General features: G+C 35.6%; 1 protein-coding gene across 1 annotated transcript; it reads left to right on the top strand.

Annotated features, from left to right (window-relative positions):
* Positions 1 to 10,922: 10,922 nt before the first annotated feature.
* Positions 10,923 to 12,290, top strand: LOC145575270 (uncharacterized). Its single transcript, XM_081633159.1, has 2 exons — positions 10,923 to 11,511; positions 11,884 to 12,290. The coding sequence occupies exons 1-2, from the start codon at positions 10,923 to 10,925 to the stop codon at positions 12,288 to 12,290; spliced, it is 996 nt and encodes a 331-aa protein (XP_081489285.1).
* The last annotated feature ends 7,985 nt before the right edge of the window (positions 12,291 to 20,275 follow it).

The raw sequence follows: 20,275 nt of genomic DNA, 5'->3' as shown, positions 1-20,275 counted from the left end.
TCATTGTGATCATTTACATTATTTTCGAATCGGAACTTAATAGCACATAACTTGCATGGAAATATAACACAAAACATATATTAGATGATGAAGCAAGCAAGCACATCAAATTCTCTCAATTATTTGAGTTTCTGCCTAGGGTTTCTAGGGTTTATCATCTGTTCTTGGTTTTTTAACCTTCTTAATTCCTTTTAAACTCCTTTCTTGTTACTTCCCTATTGATCTTAGTGGGTTCTAGTGTCATCGCAGCCTTTTTCTAAGCCTTTCAATTCTTTAAAGGGATTTTTTAATCCAACAAATCTCTCATAGGCTTCCGTAGTGCTCAAGCATTTGTTATTGAGGTACCCCACTCTCAAGCTTGCTCACACCTCTTTTCCCTTTGTTACTACACGTGGTGTTCATGCAAACATCTTCAGTGTCTCCTTCTCCTTCGAGGATTAATTGTGGGTTTTAAAAAATAAAAATCCAATTTATTCAATATCATTTACTCCTTTTTCCTCAAGTTACTTCGTTTGTTCCCCTCAAAATTAAATTTACTTTGTTTGTTCTGTTTCTCTTTCACTGTCCTTATTTACTCACAAAGCAACCAAAGATTCTTCCTTTGTTGTCAAGCTATTAATGGCAAATCGCAATTATTGGACCGTGTATCGGATGGGGGTGTATTTAAATGAGCCTTTGGAGCATTATCTTACCAATATTGATTGGAATAAAGCTGTTGTTGGGTGTTTCTTTAGGCCCAATCCTCCACGCCGCACGATCGTTCAATAGATGGTCGATACTCAATGGCTCAAGTGAGGTAATATTGTTGTCCATTGTACTGGTGTTTATTTTGTGTTTGCATGCTCTCATGTTGCAGATGTAGAGGCTTTACTTGAGCAACACACCTTCGTTTTGGATGGTAGAATATGCAATGTTCGTAGGTGTAATAGGTTCACTGTGCCTGTTTCTGTTAATTTCGACATGACTAGATTGTGGATTTGTGTTTACGGCCTTCCATTTGGCCTCCTTGATCCCGAGTGGGCTGCCAAAACCCTAGACCTTGTAGGGTTGGTTGAAACACTTGATTATGATGGTGATGGGCTTCTCGAGGAGCCGGAGTTTCGTGGACAAGTCATGGTAGATCTCTCTAAGCCATTAATCCCTGGGTGTTTTGTTCCCGGTGAATTTGCTCCTCTTTGGATTTATTTTAGGTATGAAGGAGTTTTTAGATTCTGTAAGAAGTGTGGATGTGTAAGTCATTATGAGGATTTCTGTAGGTGCTCGGATTATGTAGCTGCAAGGAGAATTCACTCTCGAATGGAGACCTTTGAGGCTCAAGGGTTGACGGTGCATTATTATCCTCTTCAACGGCCTTTATATACTAATATGGTGGAGGGAACTCAGGAAACTTTCAACACTAGGAATACTAAGGTTAACCTTATCATCTTAGCACAAGATTTTAAGTATCATGAGGATAGCTCGGGTTCTGATGTGGCTGCTAATTTGGATGGTGTAAATAATGGTTCGGATAATGGTGATGATAATAATTCGGATAATGATGATGAAAATAATGCTAATAATCCGGATGATAATGATGTTAATGATGATAATGATGAAGATCCTGATGATAATAATGATGAGCTTAATGATGATGATAATAATGAGGATCAAGAACCTTCGGATAATGATGACAATGATGCTGACAGTTCAGGTTCGGATGATGATACTTTTCCTGATAACTCTGACTCTGATTCTGATTCTTCTGGCCATGGTGGTAATAATCTTCCTAATGGGTATGCTAATGGGGCAGGGCATAATGAGGATAATAATGATAACATCGAACCTGATTTTATTCCCATTAATGGTGTCTATCAAAATGGGTACATGACACAAGCATTCGCAACTGCTACGCCTTCTATTTCGGAGGACTCTGCTTCTGGGTAGAGCACAGACTCCTTCATAGAATTAATAGTTTGAATGCAGTCCGGCTTTCACAATCGCAAAAGTTGATTTTCATTAACTCTATCCTTGTTGCTATGGCGTCCCATGTTCTTGCTTGCTATGAATTACCGGTCTCGGTTACTGGGAAAATTAATTCCTTAATTATGCGCTTCTTCTGGGCGCATTCGGATACTAAAGGTATGTGTTGTTTCAATGAATACTACAAGAAGGGGGGGTTGAATTGTAGTATAAGAGTTTAGCCAAACTTTTTGCGGAATTAAAATTAAGCTAGCTAAAGGAACTGAGAGATTAACTGAAGGAACTAAAGAATGCAAGAGAGGTTTTACGTGGAAAACTCCTTGGCCCTAACAAGGAGAAAAACCACGACCACTTGGGATTTTGGGAAAAGAATCTTCACTAGAATAGGGAAAATGATCCTATTATAAGCTAAAGACTCAAACTCAAGTTCCTCTACGAACTTGAGACCCTGAGGAACAAGGCACCCAACTTGTTACTCTTCTCTTCTCTTTCTCTCTTCTCACTTCTCTGTTCTCTCTTCTCTTTCTCTTCTCTTTCTCTTCTCTCTCTCTCTTCTCTTTCTCATACACAAATGTTCACTCGAACTTCCCCATTCCCCAATTACAACTCGAAAGAAAAACAAACTCTAGTATAAGAACATTAAGAACACTCTAATCAACTTATGTGGAATTGGACGCTTGACTCAATTAAAAGCTTGAAAACTTATGTGAGCAAGGACAAGTTTTTCCAACAGAAATCAAGAGCTATTTATAGATCACAAAACGCCTTGGAAAACTTCATTGTGCAGCAAACCCATTACGCCACTACTCATGCCCACTAAGAAGATCATGTCCCTTAATTTAAGGAACCATGAACTCCTCAATTTTGCAGAACCACGACTTGATGAAGAACGTGGGAGAGTAGGCCGCAAGTTTTGGAAAACATGGCGATTTTATTTTTTCAGAAGATATTTTCGAAAATAAGAAAATAAAATAAAATCTTTTTGCACAAGATATTTTTGAAATTCAGAAAGAAATAAAATCCCTTTCAAAAGATAAACGTTTTAGAAAGCAACCGTTTTCCTAAAAACTAGCATGCACAATTTTATCTTCTTAGACCAATTCCACACAGATTTTTCGAGTGCCATTTAATATCTTATACTTACATAAATCCTAAAATATAAAAATATATTTAGTCTTCATGTTCTCTGATGAAGCTTCTACTCCGAGGCTTCTGTTCCTTGGAAGGAACTTCTCTTCTCTAGTGATGCTTCTTCTCTGAAGCTCCTGTTCCCTGAGGGAACCTTCTCTTCTCAAGTCTTCATTTCTGAAGCGCCAGTTCCTGTGAGGGAACTCTTCTTTTTGGATAACTTTGTTTCTGGCTTTCCTGTTCCTCATGGTATCTTTGCTCGACACTTAATTCTCCTAGTCTTTGCACTGATCACATACTCAAACAATCAAGCCTTTATTAGTATGTAAGTAAGTAAGGTTGTGTCATCATCAAAATCATTAAGTCCAACAGTATGCATTGGGTTAATAAGGACACCATGCATCTTCCTCGTGGCCTAGGTGGCCTGGGCATTCGCTGCTTGTCATCCTTAAATAAGGCGTTGCTCATGAAACAGGTTTGGAGACTCTTTTTCAACCCGCAGCTTCTAGTATCCAAAGCTTTCGGTGCTCGTACAACCTTTCTTTCCAACAACCCGCACAATGGGCCTACCTTTACTGGTCGTCATTCGTACGGTCTACGGGGGTTACTTAAGGCAGACATCCTGTTAAAACAGGGTTACAACTGGAAAATTGGTAACGGCTGGTCTACTATAGTTGGGTCGGCTAAATGGGTCAACAGCCGCATTCCTGAGTTTAAACCCGGAATTACAGTGACCATGCTGCAGCTCATACCTTCAATTTTTTCATCCACCCTCTGTCAATGGGGTGGAATTCTGCGAAAGTGAACGATTGGTTTGTGCCTGTGGATGCCTCAACAATCCTTGCATTGGAGGCCCCTGATACGACTCAGGAGGACTTTCGTTATTGGGCGCCTACTGTAGGCGTCGCTCGAAATGCGCCTAAGTTAAAGCATGTTGTGAATATGCTTGGCACTCATAGGAAGTGGGAATTGACATAATACGATTAGGGACAAATAAAGTAGGGAGCCGCCAACAAGTTTTTAAGGAACTTGTAAACCGTTCACGGATCATAAAAGGCAACCACGAATAAGGGACAACGATAGGCAACAGCGATTGACCCGTGAAGGTTACACCCCATTCATAATCCATGAGATTACTAACTCCATATGGTTTGAAACCACGAAAGGAGGATCGGGGATGATGGTACGAAGTGAGTCATGGAGTCATATTCGCCCGTATTGGCCTCTACTCGATTCTTATAGTGAAAAGTGATTCCTGCGATCTCAAAGGCATACAACAAAATATTCAATTTGCTCCAAACTATTATTAGGCTAAATTGGTTGAATATTAATGCAGCATATTATTCTAAAATATTAGTGATCACTTGATTTAATAACAAGATTAAAAAGGAACCTAAACCGGTCGTCCAAATTATCTTATTAGGCGTGATTTTCAATTACATATTCCCTTTAACATGCAATATGGTGATCATAAATAATAATAGAACAAACATTAATATTGGAATCAATTTAACAATAATAGCGTTAGTCAAATCGAAAAATAACCTAATCATGATACTAGCAATATTAAAATAAAATAAGAGTAGCTAAATTAATTAATTACTCACATTCCGCGCGTTCCTTTAAATTGCTACATCATGAATAAACTGTTAGTAACTTCAATAAATAATAAATCAAATGGAAATTAAATTAAATAAATGTAGATTTGAATTGGTCCTAACCCTCAGTTATTTGTACCTTTCACGCCTTGGTTTAAGGACGGAACCTCGGGTTAAGTATGGACTCCTTGGTGTGCTTAAGGGAAGAATGGTGTAATTAGGAATATAGGTTTAAGGCTTAGAATATGGGAGAAAGAGAAGAGAATGATTTAAGGTGTAAAAGAGAGGAAGAGAGAATGATTTCATGCCCTGAACTGCAGAAAGGAGGGGGGGTATTTATAGGGAAAATGAGTAGAGGGAACACACGGAACCCTAAAAAGATAAAAACCCTAAAAATTAACACCGCGACACGGCAGTGAACACCGTGACACGGTGCCAGGAACCGTCAGACGGGGGAAAATCCCGTGATGCGGGGAAAATTGGAGTGACGCGGGACATATTTGACCTACGGGAAGTGAAAACGCGTGAAAGGTTTACGCGGAAAAGACACGAGAAAATTCCGTGACATGGCACACGTACGGTGACACGGAAATTTCCATCGTGGCACGGTACAGTACACCGTGTCACGGTAAAAAAAAAGTGCGCGGAAATTACACGGAACGGCCCCGTGTCACTGAATGGGCACCGTGACACGGGAAATTGTACCGTGACGCGGTGCAAAATCCCGTGGCGCGGCAATATTCCCGTGACATGGTGGATTAAAAACATGGAAAAACGCACCATGACACGTTGTAAATTACCGTGTCATGGCACCAGGCACCGTGCCACGTCATCAGGCGCTGTGACACGGTGCTTTTACACCGTGCGCGGTAATTCCAGTTTTTTACACGTTTTTAAAATCATCATAACTTTTGATCCGTAACTCAAAATAAGGCAAATAATATACCATTGGAAAGCTTACCAAGTATAATTTCCAACCCAATTGGAATCAGATCAAAATAATTTGTATATTTTAAGATATGGCCGTTTTTGTGGAAGGGTGTCGGTTTTGGGCCGAGTTTAGTGTTTGGCTCATATCTTTTTCGTTATAGCTCGGAATTGGGCTTATGATATATGGTTGGAAAGCTTATTTCAAGTCCTATCCAACCAAATAATAATTGTATCAAAACTATAAGACCAAAAAATCAGTTTCTCTCGGTTTTGCGATGTGGACACGAAAAGTGGATAACAAGTTATGGTTTAGGGAAATGAGCTAGGAAATGGATTGGTTTATGAAATGTATTGGATAGAACATGGATTTAAGCACTCCAAAGATTAAATACTCAACCCGACCAATAATGGCGATGAAAGGTGTTCATCATCGGGTTTGGTTTTGGGGAGACATTTTTAGGTGTCTACACCTACCCTGTCGGGAAGGTACTCAGTGAAAACTGGCTATGCAATGCTTCAACAACAACTTTCTCTTGCTTCTACACTGTCTTCTTCAGATTCTTTCTGGAAAGTTCTTTGGTCTCTCCAGTTACAACCTAAATGGAAGTTGTTCCTATGGAAACTGCTGCATCGGGCTCTAGCAGTTAAGGTGGAACTCCATCACAGAGGAGTTCTGGTTCAAGATGTGTCTTGTGACCTCTGTCCGTAAGAACGAGAGGATTTACAGCATCTCTTCCAAATGTGCTTTAATGCACGCTCAGTTTGGAAGGGCGGATGCCTCGGTATCCGCTCAGAATTTAATGGAGACCTTTCTTTCTCAGATTGGATCCAAGATTATATCCGACTTTTTATTAGTCATGATGGGCCTTCTAGTGCTCGCTTAGGTACCTTTGTCGGTACGCTTTGGAGTTTGTGGTTATGCCGGAATTCCAGGATCTTTAGGGAGTCTTCTGCTTCCAGGCCCTTTGATTCACAGTTTGCGGAGGTCATGGATACTCATTCAGTCTTTGTATCCTCAGCTGATGCTGCTTCTTCCCCTAATGTTACGGGAGGTGACGCAGGAGCCTCTATTCTGCTTGGGTTTTACATAGCTCAGCTTGGTCAGAGTACCTACGGGGGTTTGTTAATTTCTCTAAAACTAATGGCGCTTGGTTCCAAGACTCTCAACGTGCAGGGATGGATTGGTGCTTGGATAATGATGACCCGTTGGATGATCGAATCATTGGAGGAAGTAACTTCGGGGTTTGTACTTCACCTTTACATGCGGAGGCTTTGGTTGCTTGTACGGGCTACAGTGGGCTTTCGATCGACTGTATCATTCTGTCACGGTTTTTACTGATTCATATAATCTTGTCACTCTTCTTCGGGGGGATGGGCGAGGTAACGTGGCTTACCTTTGGCTCATCCGCAAGATTCAACAACTTGGCTCAACCTTTCAGTATTGTTGTATACATAAGGCGGATCGTCAGCGCGTTCATTGAGCTCACCAAATTGCGGGGGAAGCGGCGGTTAATTTTATTTGCTTTAGTATTTCTATGTAATTTGTTTGTATCCTTTGTCACTTGCATGGAAATTCATTCGTCCAATGCATCGCATCGTTTGTATGAAATGACCTTTGCAAATATAACAATATGACATTGGAATATCAAAAAATTATTATATCTGTCAAATACATCATTCGTATCAAAATGGTCTTTTGCAAATATAACAATATGTCATTGGAAAAACCGAAGAAGAAATTGTTTTTTTGAGGGATAAAAACATGGAACAACAAAGAGTTGAGAAGAGAAATTGAAGAAGAAATCGTTATTTTATGGAAGAAAAAAAAAGAACAGCAAAGAATTGGGAAGAGAACTCGAGGAAGAAATCGTTTTTGATGGAAAAAGAAAAAGCCACAATAGAAAATTGGGAAGAGAAATTAAGGTGAAACATAATTCAGTTGAAAATTGCAATGTCGGGCCATGGTGTGTTTATATTGACTTACGCCCTTTTGCTCAAACTAGTAATATTGAATCAGTAGGGTTGTTAATGAGCCGACCCGAATACTACTAGGCTTGACTCAAGCTTGTGAGTTTGGGTTCAAGGCTCAGCATTGAGCTCGGCTTGTGCTCGACTGTTCAAAAGTTCGGCTCAAGCTTGTTAATGGCTCAAGTTCGAAACCAAGCATGTTATAAGCTCAAGTTTGAAATTATGCTCATTCAGGCCCATAAATACATAATCTATGTAACATAACTTACCCGATTATCCGAATATAATAGTGGGCTACTGTTATTGTACTTATTAATTTTACTTATATGTAAGAAAAAACTTACAATTTGTGTCTCGTTTAGTCTCGAGCCAAATCTGAACTCGAGCCAAGACCTGTCCATTCAAACTTTGATAGAGGTGAGCTTTAACAGATTACAAATAGGCATGACTCATAAGCAACCCTAAATTTGTAATTCTAATAACTTTGATGGCGGGCCAACTAGATGAGCAACGTCAAATACAATTATATAAAAACAATGTTGTGAACAAATAGCAATAACTAATATGGTTATTGTCGTGTTTGGTGAAAACTGAAAGCTGATTGTATTAGCAGATTTTGACTAGTTAATTTTATTAACTGATTTGACAAGCTTATATTATTAGTTTATAGTATAAAAACGTTTAGTAAATAGCCGATTGTTTAAAGTTGTTTGAGTATGTAAAATGACCAATAAATTGTGAGGGTAGGTAGTTGAGATAGGATTTTGAATTAAATAGGGATGTAAATGTCATTTCATCTTAAGATACTGAGTAAGCTAATGTAAAGAACTTATTTAGTGGAATAAGCTTTCTACCAAACACTTAATATATGTTATTAGAGCACTCACATCAGTGAGCAGTTTTTTGCACATGAGCAAAATTGATGAGCAAAAATGGTGGAAATGTTACTACATCAACGAGCAAAAAATAATATGCTCATGAGCAAGTTAGAATTTGCTCATTGGATGAGCAAATTTGATGATGAACAGTAAACTCGTGGGGCCAGCATGCATCCAAACTGGCGCTTTTTTTTTTTGCTTCACACACCCCCAAAACGCCGCGTTTTGGGAAGCTCATTGAAGACCCAATCCACAAAACGCAGCGTTGTGAAGGCTGAGAAGCAAAAAAAATTAAATGCCAATTGCTGACTAGGGCGCGTTAGTCCAGCCAGTGAGGAGCTGACACGCGTCCCTGTCAGCCTCTTCACCCAATCAGCTGTTACCGTTTTAAAACGGTAATTAATTTTAATGGCTATTTTGGCCAAGTTTTAATTTTTTTAAAAAAAAATTCATCAACAGTTATAATTTTTTATACAAATAGAGATCCATTTTGATATATTTTGGTATACTTTCAAAAATCACAAAAACACTCTATATTATTCTTACTCCCAATTCTAGTAAGATTTATTTTATATTTTCTAATATAAAGTTCAAAAAGGTTATTTTTTTTTTGTTTATTATTGTTAATTAATTTTTTTAGTACTCTAATATTTTTTAAAACGTTATTAACGATATTTTAATTGACATATTTTGGTATACTTTCAAAAATCACAAAAACACTCTATATTTTTTTACTCCCAATTCTAGTAAGATTAATTTAAGATTTCTAATTTAAAGTTCAAAAAAGTTTTTTTTCTTTTTAATTATTGTTAATTAATTTTTTTAGTATTTATTACTGTTGTTATTTTGTTATACAATTTAATGGATCTAAACAACCCTAATTACTATCAACTTGCTCAACATTTTTCTGATTTAGGTGATGGTTTCATCACTAGTCCCAATTTTCAATTATTCCTAGAAAGATTAGGAAACCCGTCTTCTCAAAATTCTGTTCATCAACAAACACCTCTACAAATTCCTAATGAAAACACTTATACTAAGCAACAAACTCCTCCCGTTACTAAAGAGAGCAACTCTGAGTATGATGTCAGCCAAGAAGAAGTTGTTCCGGAGACACCACAATACCCTCCACCACATCCAAGGATTCCAGCCAATCAACCACTCGCTAAAGCGAGTCGCATTTGGTCGGTTGCTGAGGATGAAGCTTTGATTGGGTTACACCTAGAAATAAGTGATGATGCGCTTCGTGGTACGAACCAAAAGGCATCCGAACTTTGGCGAAAAGTTCATGCAGCTTACTGTCAACTTCAAGCGGAGAAACCGCATATTCTCCCGCCAAGACCTATGAAGAGTTTGGAGACACATTGGAGAAGAATGACAGCTGATTTGCTACAGTGGACTAGTTGTCATGAGGAGGCGGGCAAACTTCCTGAAAGTGGAAGTGGTTACAACGAAGCTGATCGAATTAAAAATGCTTCCAAGCTGTTTTATATCTCCTCTAATCCACAACATAATTTTGCATTTCCGCATGTAGTAGAAATGGTTAATAAAGACCCGAAGTGGAGGACAAAACTAAGATGGGGTCTGTCAAAGGAGGAAAGAAAGGGTTGTGGTGCCGATGATGAGGAAGATAGTAGTGGAAGTGGGAAGAGGTCTAGGGCGGAGAGTGAGAATAAAATCCGTACTGATGGATTTATGTCCGGAGGTCTACAACCAGACGGTGTCAAAAAAACGAAGGCTAAGCGTAAGGGCAAAGTAGTTGCTTCCGAAAGTGCAATTTTGAGCATCAGTGAATAGATAAAGGCATGTACTGAGGTTAGAGAAAGGGAGGCAAATTTACGACAACAATGGTTGGAACTTGATAGAGAAAAGGAAAAGAGGAAGCAAAAACAAGTTGATTTAGCAAAGAAGAAGATGAATTTTGATATGCTGCAATCTCTTTTAGGAAGGACAACACTACTCACTCCTATTGAAGAGGCCCACAAGGACGAGTTACTTCAACTAGTCTATGGTAGAAAATGATGGTATGTCTTTAAGTGTTGTGAATAATTCAAAATTTAAGTATGAACTGAAATTTAGGTTTTATTTTAGTGGTGTGTTAAGTTTATTTTTAATTAGTTGTATTCTGATGTTAGATTTTTCTAATTTATGTAATGAAGTTGAATTGTTGTAAGCAAAGACTAGTCATAATCACTTGTGGTCATGTCACATTCATGTCCCTTGTCTTACTGTATTTTGAGTAGTCATGTGTCTTTCATGTCAATTGTCTTGTTGTATTTTGAATAGTCAAGATTCTTTTATGTCAAAAAGTATCTTTAATCACTCATGGAATTGTCATTCATATTTTTAACCTCTCATTGAGAGTTCATGCTTATAAATACTACTGAAACCATCTACGCAAACACAATATAATCCAACTCCTCAAAAATATCAAAAATATCATAAGTATCAAGCAAACACAATGTTTTCCATTAGCTCAACCTCCAGCTCATCTGATTCTGATCAATACGTAGAATTTGATCATTTAGTTGACGAATTTGTCACAACCCATCTACCAACTTTGTTGTCTAACCAAACACAAGCCCAACCCGTATCTGAAGTTAAATGTGTTCCGGAGCGTAAAGGGGATATAGATAGAAGAGATAGGGGAAAGGGGCATGTACAATTATTTAATGATTACTTTGCAAGTAATTCAGTTTATTGCGACAAACAATTTCGGCGTAAATTTCAAACGCAACGAACTTTGTTTTGTAGGATTATGAACAAGGTGGTCGAGGGGGATCAATTCTTCCAGCAGCGTAGGAATGCAGCTGGAAGGCTTGGGTTATCACCGTTGCAGAAATGCACCGCTGCGATTAGAATGTTGGCATACGGTACCTCTCCAGATGCCGTGGATGAGTATCTGCGGATTGGCGAAACAACCTCCCGAAAGGCATTGCAACATTTTTGTCAAGGGGTTATTAAACATTTTGAAGTTGAATATCTCAAAAGTCCCACAGACGAAGATTTAAGGAGAATCTTGCATCAAAATGAAATGCGAGGTTTTCTCGGTATAATAGGTAGCATTGACTGCATGCATTAGGAGTGGAAGAATTGTCCTATGACTTGGAAAGCGCAATACACAAGCCGGAATAAAAATGCAACCCTCATTCTGGAGGCCGTTGCAGATCAAGATTTATAAATTTGGCATGGATTCTTTGGAATCCCTGGATTTTGTAATGATCTTAATGTCCATTACCGTTCTCCGGTATTTGATGATGTTCTTCATGGCCGAGCACCTCCAATTCATTTTACCGTGAACGACCATGAATACAAGTTGGGCTATTACTTAGCAGATGACATTTACCCAAAATGGGCTACTTTTATTCAAGGTATAACACTTCCTCAACTTCAGAAGGATAAATTATTTGCTGATTAACAAGCTGCGGCTCGGAAGGACGTTGAACGAGCTTTTGGGGTTTTACAGGCTAGGTTTGCTATTCTACGACAACCCTCCCTTGCGTTTAACGAAGACATGTTGTGTGACATAATGAAATCTTGTATCATTATGCACAACATGATTGTCGAAGATGAACGACACAGCTGTACCCAGGCCGAAGTTTTAAGAAGGTTCTATGAACAAGATTGCCCGCAAATTACAAGACCAACTACAAGTGCTACAGTTAACAACAACAAGCCTTTTGAATTCAGTGTTGGCCGATCGCTTAACGTTGATTTCGACACGTATGTCCAGAGAAGAATGTCACTACGTGATAAAGACACTCATGTTCAATTAAAAGCATATTTAGTGGAACACATTTGGCAAAAATATGGTTCTATTAATGAGTAAAAAATTCAGTTGTCGTATGATTACAATTTAATATAGTCTAATGTAATCGTACGTTAAAAATCTAATTTCGTTAATTATCTTGGTTTGTATTATGTATTAAATGTAATCGTACGCTACTAAAATGTAATGTTGTCGTACAATAATAATTGGGCGGCGATTAAAATGTCAATATTATTAATTAATATTTAATAATTGTATTATGTTAAATAATGGTATAATTGTAATTAGTAGCACTAAAACTTCATTAACCAAAACATAATTAATAATAATATGGTGATGTGTAAGAGAGAGAAAAGCTGGTGGGGTATGTGAAAAGTAGGAGAGAATGATGAGCATTTTTTTTTTATCACTAGTGGGATAAAATTTCCTTACCAAAAATGCTCATGAGCAAATTTGGTTGGGAAGAGAGAGAAAGTGGCTAGAGAGAGAATGAACAATTTTTTTTTTGCTCACTAATGTGAGTGCTCTTAGGACCCATTTGAATAGACAATGCAAAACCCCAAACACCCATATTGGCTATCTACGTCATCTAGATGATTTGAAATGGACTTGTAAGGAAATAAGTATTGAACTACTCTTTCCTGTTTTTTAAGATCTTGCATCGGCACATAGTTTTACACATCATAATTTATATAGATAAAGTATAAGGTAAGTGAGATAATCGAAGTATTAAAAAAAATTAAAAGAAAGATAATGAGATTAATATTTTTATTAAAAAGTATTGAATGTGAGAGGGAAAAATAATTATATATTAAAAAATAAAGTAGATCGAGTTTGGATAGAGACCATGATAAAATAGAGATATAATATTAAAATGATAGATGCATTTTGCAAAAAATAGAAGTGTAACATTTTAAAAATATGGCTACATTTGATAAGTGTAACACTTAAAAAAACTCAAAAACAAAATTATTAAGTTTGCAACACACAAACAAAATTATAGCATGATACCGATGCAAGTAAGTGGAAGACAAAGTAAGTTTTGTACTACTCCGTATTAAACAAAAGGGTAAGACTTTAATTCCACCAAAAGATATTTTAACACCATCCGGTTAATGTTATACGGAGTATATAAAGACTTAACAATACTTGGTATCTGATCACAAAGTTGTCCAGAACAGAGAATCATAGTGACATTCAGTTGTTTCATACAGTGAAAGGGGCATTAAGAGGGCAGTTACTTAATAAACTTACTAGACTAATATGAGATCAAATTCAACAAATCAAGTTACTTATTCAAACTACATAGACTGAAAAGATTTGGATGGAAAGACGAGATTGTTTTAACAGTTCACTGACTTCTCATCCAGTCAAGATCCAATACTAGTACAGTATGATTTAAGCTACATATTTCTCAGATAGATCGCCATAACAGAAAATATTCCTAGGCCAATACTCAAAATCAAACTGATTTCACCTTCAACTTTGAGCATTTGCTCATTACTTAAGAGATTTCAGATTTTTCCAGCCCTTTGATTTTAGCATTTTGATAAGAATGCAAGACAACTATACAACTTATATAATATGTCTGTTAGGTTTCAAACGTATGTATGACTTTCACAGTCTCCTTTCCTCTATTGATGTATAATTTTTGCTTTTCATCCTACATTTGGGATCTAATTCAACAACCAACAAAATTCTCTCAAAGCTACCGGAATAAGATATGCTAGCCAATTTACTCTACGCTTTTACAAAGTCCTGCCAAACGCAAAACACAAGCATTTCGATCAACAGGACACTGGAAGCAAATATAAATCAAAGTTCATATCTTTTTGCCAAAATTTCATCTAAGTTCACATCTCTGCTAGAAAATACATGAAAATTACTTAAAATTGCACCTTTTTTTTTTCAAATTTCAGACAGATTTTATCCCAGCATCCCCTCATCAATATCAAAGTACTTTAATCCATCAGCTGCTTCAAATGCACATAAAGTTCTTGTTAAAGACAAGCAGAAAGAGTTCTTATACCACTAACCTCTATGTTTAGGTGAGCTTATGATATGGCAGTGAATAGGAAGAAGAGGGGATGGGGTATGTGAGGGGAACATCCCTATCTCGGCCAAGAAAGACACCAATTGAGAAGTGAAAAATTTATCTAACAGAAAATTTAACTGCCAAAACAAAGCAATCTAGAAGAAATAAATCCTAATTCATCTTGACAAAAAAGCCTATTCTTCAAAATAGGAATAAATCCTATACAAGTTAAAGCAATTGCTTTCCAAACCAAAATCAGTTAGTATAGCATGTACACAAACAACCTATTTAACAAGGAGGTATAATGCTTTTTAAAAATGGAAACTCACCCAAAAGAAATGCATGTAATATTTCAAGAAGCATCCTAATTCTAACAACTAATTATGATTAATGACAATTCATGTATCTATAACAAAATTGCATATTGTGAGCAGAATACTTAATTACTAAGCGCTAAACCAGAAGTCTAAAGAGACAAGTGACAAGTGACAAGTGACAACAAGACTAATAAATATCTCTAGTTGACGAAAAAATTTAAGAAAGAACAGTTAAACTTAGGATCTTGGTGAGATCAGGCATGTGGAATTTATCACAGTTTATTTTAAAAAAAGAAGCAAATCCCCATATCAAAGGCAGTAAGCGATGTCAACCAGAGAGTTATTATAAGGAATACAGATAGTTAAAAATATAAAGCATATTTTTGTGACTAACAGATCTGGATTCTTCATCATGGAAAATAAAATTTCAAAAACCATGATGTCAAAGAGGCTTAAATATAGCAGAAAAAAGAGCATAACCTAAGGCCTGCTAGAGCATCTTATCAGACATGAGAGAAATCAATAAACATAGTGGTTGATTCACATTCCTTCATGATCGTAATCTCATAGTCATAGAAAAGGATTCCACGAATTCAATACCAAACTGGCAAACTGTAATAGACCCTAAAGAAGAGTACATCTTCAGCAATCACTTTGTCATGCACCCTAAAGAAGAGTGCATCCTGGATTGGACAAACCTGACAATATTATTTCATCAAAGGGGTTTGCTTCATCACTTGCACTATAAAGTGTCACGACCTACTCATCACATCCTGGCACAGTCTCGCCAATTCTAATCTCTGATTTAGTGTCTAATGACCTATAAACCAAAAGGGTAACAACTTTCAATTGATATATCTCATAAAAATGGACCCAGCTATAATGTAACAACTCAAAATGCAACCAAACCTCCAAATTGGACCACTTAATACTTCGAAATTTCAAAGAATGACCACTCATCTTTTACATTGAGCTTATGCTAAGACAACATACATTTAGCTAAAATTATTATGGTTATAGGGTTATACAATACAAAGCTCTTTTTAGCGTGTCTCACTACTGCTATTATTCATGTAGAGACAGAAGAAGCAGCAAAGATAAATAAGTTCACATTCCTTGGTAACTTCTTGAGAATGATTTTGCAGCCATTTATTTGGTTTACAACAAACATTCCCATAATATCTTTTTAGATGTCAGTTATATTTGAATAAAATAGGTTTGCTAATATGTTTTTGCATCACCCATATCACAAAAAAATAATAAAAACAGGTTAAAAAAAAAGAGTAATTAATAGACTACAATCAAAATAGATTATGGTATGTTTTTGTATTACCTATAGGCTATATCACAGTCCAAGAATTAATAGTGAGAGTAATTTAATAAAATTTAAATTATAGTCATTGATACTATAAAATTAAATTAAAGGTAGTAAGGTACTAAACCTCAAAATTGAACCACTAAAAACTGTCGTGTATTCTCTCTTTCATATTCCTTCCTTTTCCTTATCTAATTTCTCCTTGTCCCTCTCCCTTTCCCCCAATATTTTTCCTTCTTCCTTCCTTTTACTTCCATACCTCATTTCTCCTTCCTATGACCTTCTAAAGAATTCTTGAATGATCTACACTCATATGCAGCATATTCCCCACACTCTTAAAGTATTTTTTTTTTCTGTCTTCATATCTCATCTCTGCCCTACATCCTACCCCATCCCCCCTCACTCTCATCCTCATCTTTTCTCATTTACTCTATCCCCTCCTCACTTCTGCTTCCTCACCTCCTCAATCTTCCATACCTTCTCTCTTCCCTACACGACATTCTTAGCCATATCAGCCCATATGTGGTTTGAACATTGACAAATTTTCCGCATGAATTTCCTAGTAGGCTAGAAGACTATTGTAGGCTAATTTAGTTCTAAAAAAAGGGCCATGATACATTTTTCCTTTCTATCTCATAGTATCTTCTTATTTACATATTCATAAGTTCAATTAAACCCTAATATTAAGTATATAAAAGGAAATAAAAAATAAAAAAAGCAATTTTGCAGGAAGAAAGGAATTTTTAAATCTAAATAACAGCAAGACATAAAGTTAGGTTAGCAATGAGAACAAACCTAAATGAACCCTGATATTTGAACACAAAACTGGTAAATCAACCATCAAACTTTCCCCAATATTCAAAACCCAGATTAAAAACAAAGATACCCACCTCAGTGGTTAGTTTAAAATGACCAAGAGTAGAAAGTACACACCTGCCACCAAGAACAAGATACACATTTTGTAGTTCAGCTTCGAGGAAATGGTGTCACGCAAAGCACTTCTCATTCTGCTATGAATTTACACCAGCACCAGAATATGAAACAAGCAATTTCCATCATCTTGTAATTACGCTTTATAACGCCTATAATACTTTAATAATCTCTTAATAGACATGGAAGCAGAGCATTGAGAGCTTCCAAGGGAACACTCAAAAAGCTAAAGAGTTAAAATGGTTTGAGATTCAAACAAACCTCTTGACATGGCCGTTCAATAGTGTTACATTTCAAGTCGCATTGTCTTGCAACATCTTAATCAACCAGCTGAAACAAACATGTGCAGTGAAATAATATTAACAATAGAAAAGACGCTGACATATAAAAATAATTTTTTAAGAAATTATAGTCTGATTTGGTAACTCAATCAATACTAGTATCGTAGGATAAATTAGACAAATCAGAAATGCACGCAGAAGTTGCTATTTTTTTAGATATAATAGTTGAAACTGATTATACAACAATCCAGAATTCTTTTTCACAGATACCAGAGCAATATAAAGCTTTTTTTTAATAACACAAACATTTTACTCTAGAGCTATCCTTTCAAGTTACAACAAAAACAATGCAGTTAAAAGCCAAGGTTTTAACAATGCAATTGAAGTACTTCCTTGTATATTTATAGTAAGTTACTCAGACTTGGTTATTTGTGTCAAACCTCATTGCGTATCCAAGTATAAGACTCAATTATTTCAACAAAAATTCTGTTATTAGTCCAAAACGGAGTAATCAATATACATGCGACTCTCAAAACTCAGCTCTTTGAATACTTTTTATCATAGCATTGACACTCTATGGAAACTCATTCATCAAAAACCACATCCATAACAACCTTCACTATATAATTAGAGTATATGTTTAAAAAAAATAAAAATACTATATGTAAGGATTCGAACCTACATCTTTGTGTGTAGTGTATACACAATGTTAGACCAATTAGGAAATTGAGCTAATAAGCTTCCAACACGCAAAAACAGAACAACTAATTCATTATATTAAGAGCCCCTGTTTAAAGATATACAACAAAGTGGTCTGAGATACAATAAATAAAACATATCAACACATAGATTAAAAACAAAAAATACCTTGTCACAGAGAAATAATGAGGTTTAGACAATGCATCATAGATTCATAGGCAGCATGATGTAACTATGTAAGCAAGTTCTTCCTCGCAAAGAATCAAACATTAAAATATGAAAACATCCCACAAATTATCATATTAGTAACAAACTAATTTAATTTATCAACTACCAAAACTTTTAAAACCCAAATCAAATTTTACTAGAAAAATTATCAAAGTTAATATATTTATGCTAAGATATCATCAAAGTTCACATCTTTTTGCTAGAAATTACATGAAAATTAGTTAAAAATTGCTCCCTTTTTTTTTTCAAATTTCAGACAGATTTTTTACCCCAAAAAATTTAGCTGAAAATGGAAAAATTGTGGATTAAATGAAGATTACACACAAGATTTTCCAAGCAGCAATCATTAGAGGTGTCTGTTAAATCAGTCAGGCATTAATCAACAAATGAGCCAACCCATTAATTGTAATTTGTAGAGGCCAATATCGAGCAATTCAATAACCAAGTAAATCTACTCAATAATCGAATGTAAATGAACGAAAAGTGAGAAAAAATACTTAGTAAGATGAAAAAGCCAAATCACGAAGATTAATAAAGCGATTCTTAGTTTCCTCATCAATAATCCAATCTCTAGCAACCAATCACATTAGCAGCATAAAATTAGTCAACCTACACAGCATTAACAGTCTCAGTTTGTCCATTACGGCCTAAAGCAATAGCAAGACATCATGATAGCAAGCTTATAACATAATTTACTCAAACCTAGTCCTGCTAATCTCTCTCTTTACCTAGACTTTATGCAATAGTAAGATTTCGAGGAATTTTTGGTGCTCTAAGGTCACTGATTAATAATACTATCCAAGTTTACTCAAACCAACTATAATCAGGCTAAAATCACACATAGAAACCTAAATTACACAAATTACGAAAATTACACAAATGAATCTCAAATAATGTCATACTTCATCATAAATTAAGTTGAATTTACAACCCACAACCTCAACAGAACCTTCATTTTGTCATTGCCAATTAAGATCATATTAATAATGGCAACAAACACAAAAATCGTGCTCCAAAGGTCAAGAACAACAATAGGAGTAGAGTACCAAGCAAAAATTACACATAAAAACCTAGTCTACTAAAATCTAGCAAAATTACACAAATACTATTCAAAAATACTAATACGAAACTAACATTGAAATCGAAACTCAAGAAATTCAAATCGAAAAATCAGTTTGATTTTCTACAAAAACGTACTCCGTATAAAATACAATATTACACATAAATTGAAAAACCTAACAATAACAAGCTAAAATACAACAATATGAAGAAATCAATTTAACTACAAAGTTCACTTATTAGAAGCTAAACATAAAATTACTCAAATAAAGAAAAATTAAAAACAATTCACTCACTTGATAGATCGTAAATGATAATGGCAACGAAATTGACGAAGAATAGAAGCATTACAACTTTGATTTGAAGAAATAACGAGAAATTTGAAGAAAATACCAGAGAGTAGAGAAAGCAGGGGAGAAAGAAAAGACGCGTGAGAAGTAGAAGAGTGAGAAACAAGCCTTTTGTGCAAAAATTAGTATAGAAAACTAGCCGTAGGGGAGGGGAGCCCACTTGATATCTGTGATAAACAAAAATTGTTTATTTAGGGTCTGTTGTCGTAAGTTTATTTTCAGTTCAATTCAGTTCCTAATTTCCTTCTCTTATAAAATATTTATTTCATTTCATTTCAGTTCACTTCAGTTCAGCTCAGTTCAGTTCACTTCAGTTCAGCTGAGTTCAGTCAATGAGAATAGGACCTTAGTGTCATTTTTGCAAATAAATCAACAAAGCATTTCGACCAGTATGGTATTTTCGTAAATAAGTCAACAAATATTATTAAAAATACGGTCTTATAAATGTTGACTTATTTACGAAAATATCATGCTGACTGAGATGTTTTGTTGATTTATTTACAAAAATGCGATTAGATAAACAATTTTTGTTTATCACAAAGATAAACTTGTATCTTCTCTAGGATTTGATGGCTCAAATTTCAGTGATAATCTATGGTCTAAATAGTGTGTTTTCATTCCTTATACTAGCTCTATTACAAATAATATATGTAATGGAGAAAAAATATGGTCTGTTTTCATATGATCCTGTTCGGCTAATTCTAGGGGAATTAGGTAAGCATACAAAAAAATATTCCTTATACTAACTTTGTCACAAATAATATCGAAAATTGCAATTAATATATAACGGATGAAATATTATGGTGTGTTTTCAATTTTCATATGATCCTA

The sequence above is a fragment of the Chenopodium album genome, chromosome 13 (genome assembly GCF_948465745.1).
Source record: "Chenopodium album chromosome 13, dcCheAlbu1.1, whole genome shotgun sequence".
NCBI classification, from domain to species: Eukaryota; Viridiplantae; Streptophyta; class Magnoliopsida; order Caryophyllales; family Amaranthaceae; genus Chenopodium; species Chenopodium album.
This window is presented reverse-complemented; position numbering and strand designations above follow the sequence as displayed.

What these genes read in the sequence shown, in the direction of transcription:
- LOC145575270 (XM_081633159.1), top strand. Translation starts at nt 10,923, where the DNA reads ATGTTTTCCATTAGCTCAACCTCCAGCTCATCTGATTCTGATCAATAC. An exon ending in TGAAATGCGAGGTTTTCTCG is followed by an intron (nt 11,512 to 11,883) that starts GTATAATAGGTA and finishes CTGATTAACAAG; the next exon opens with CTGCGGCTCGGAAGGACGTT.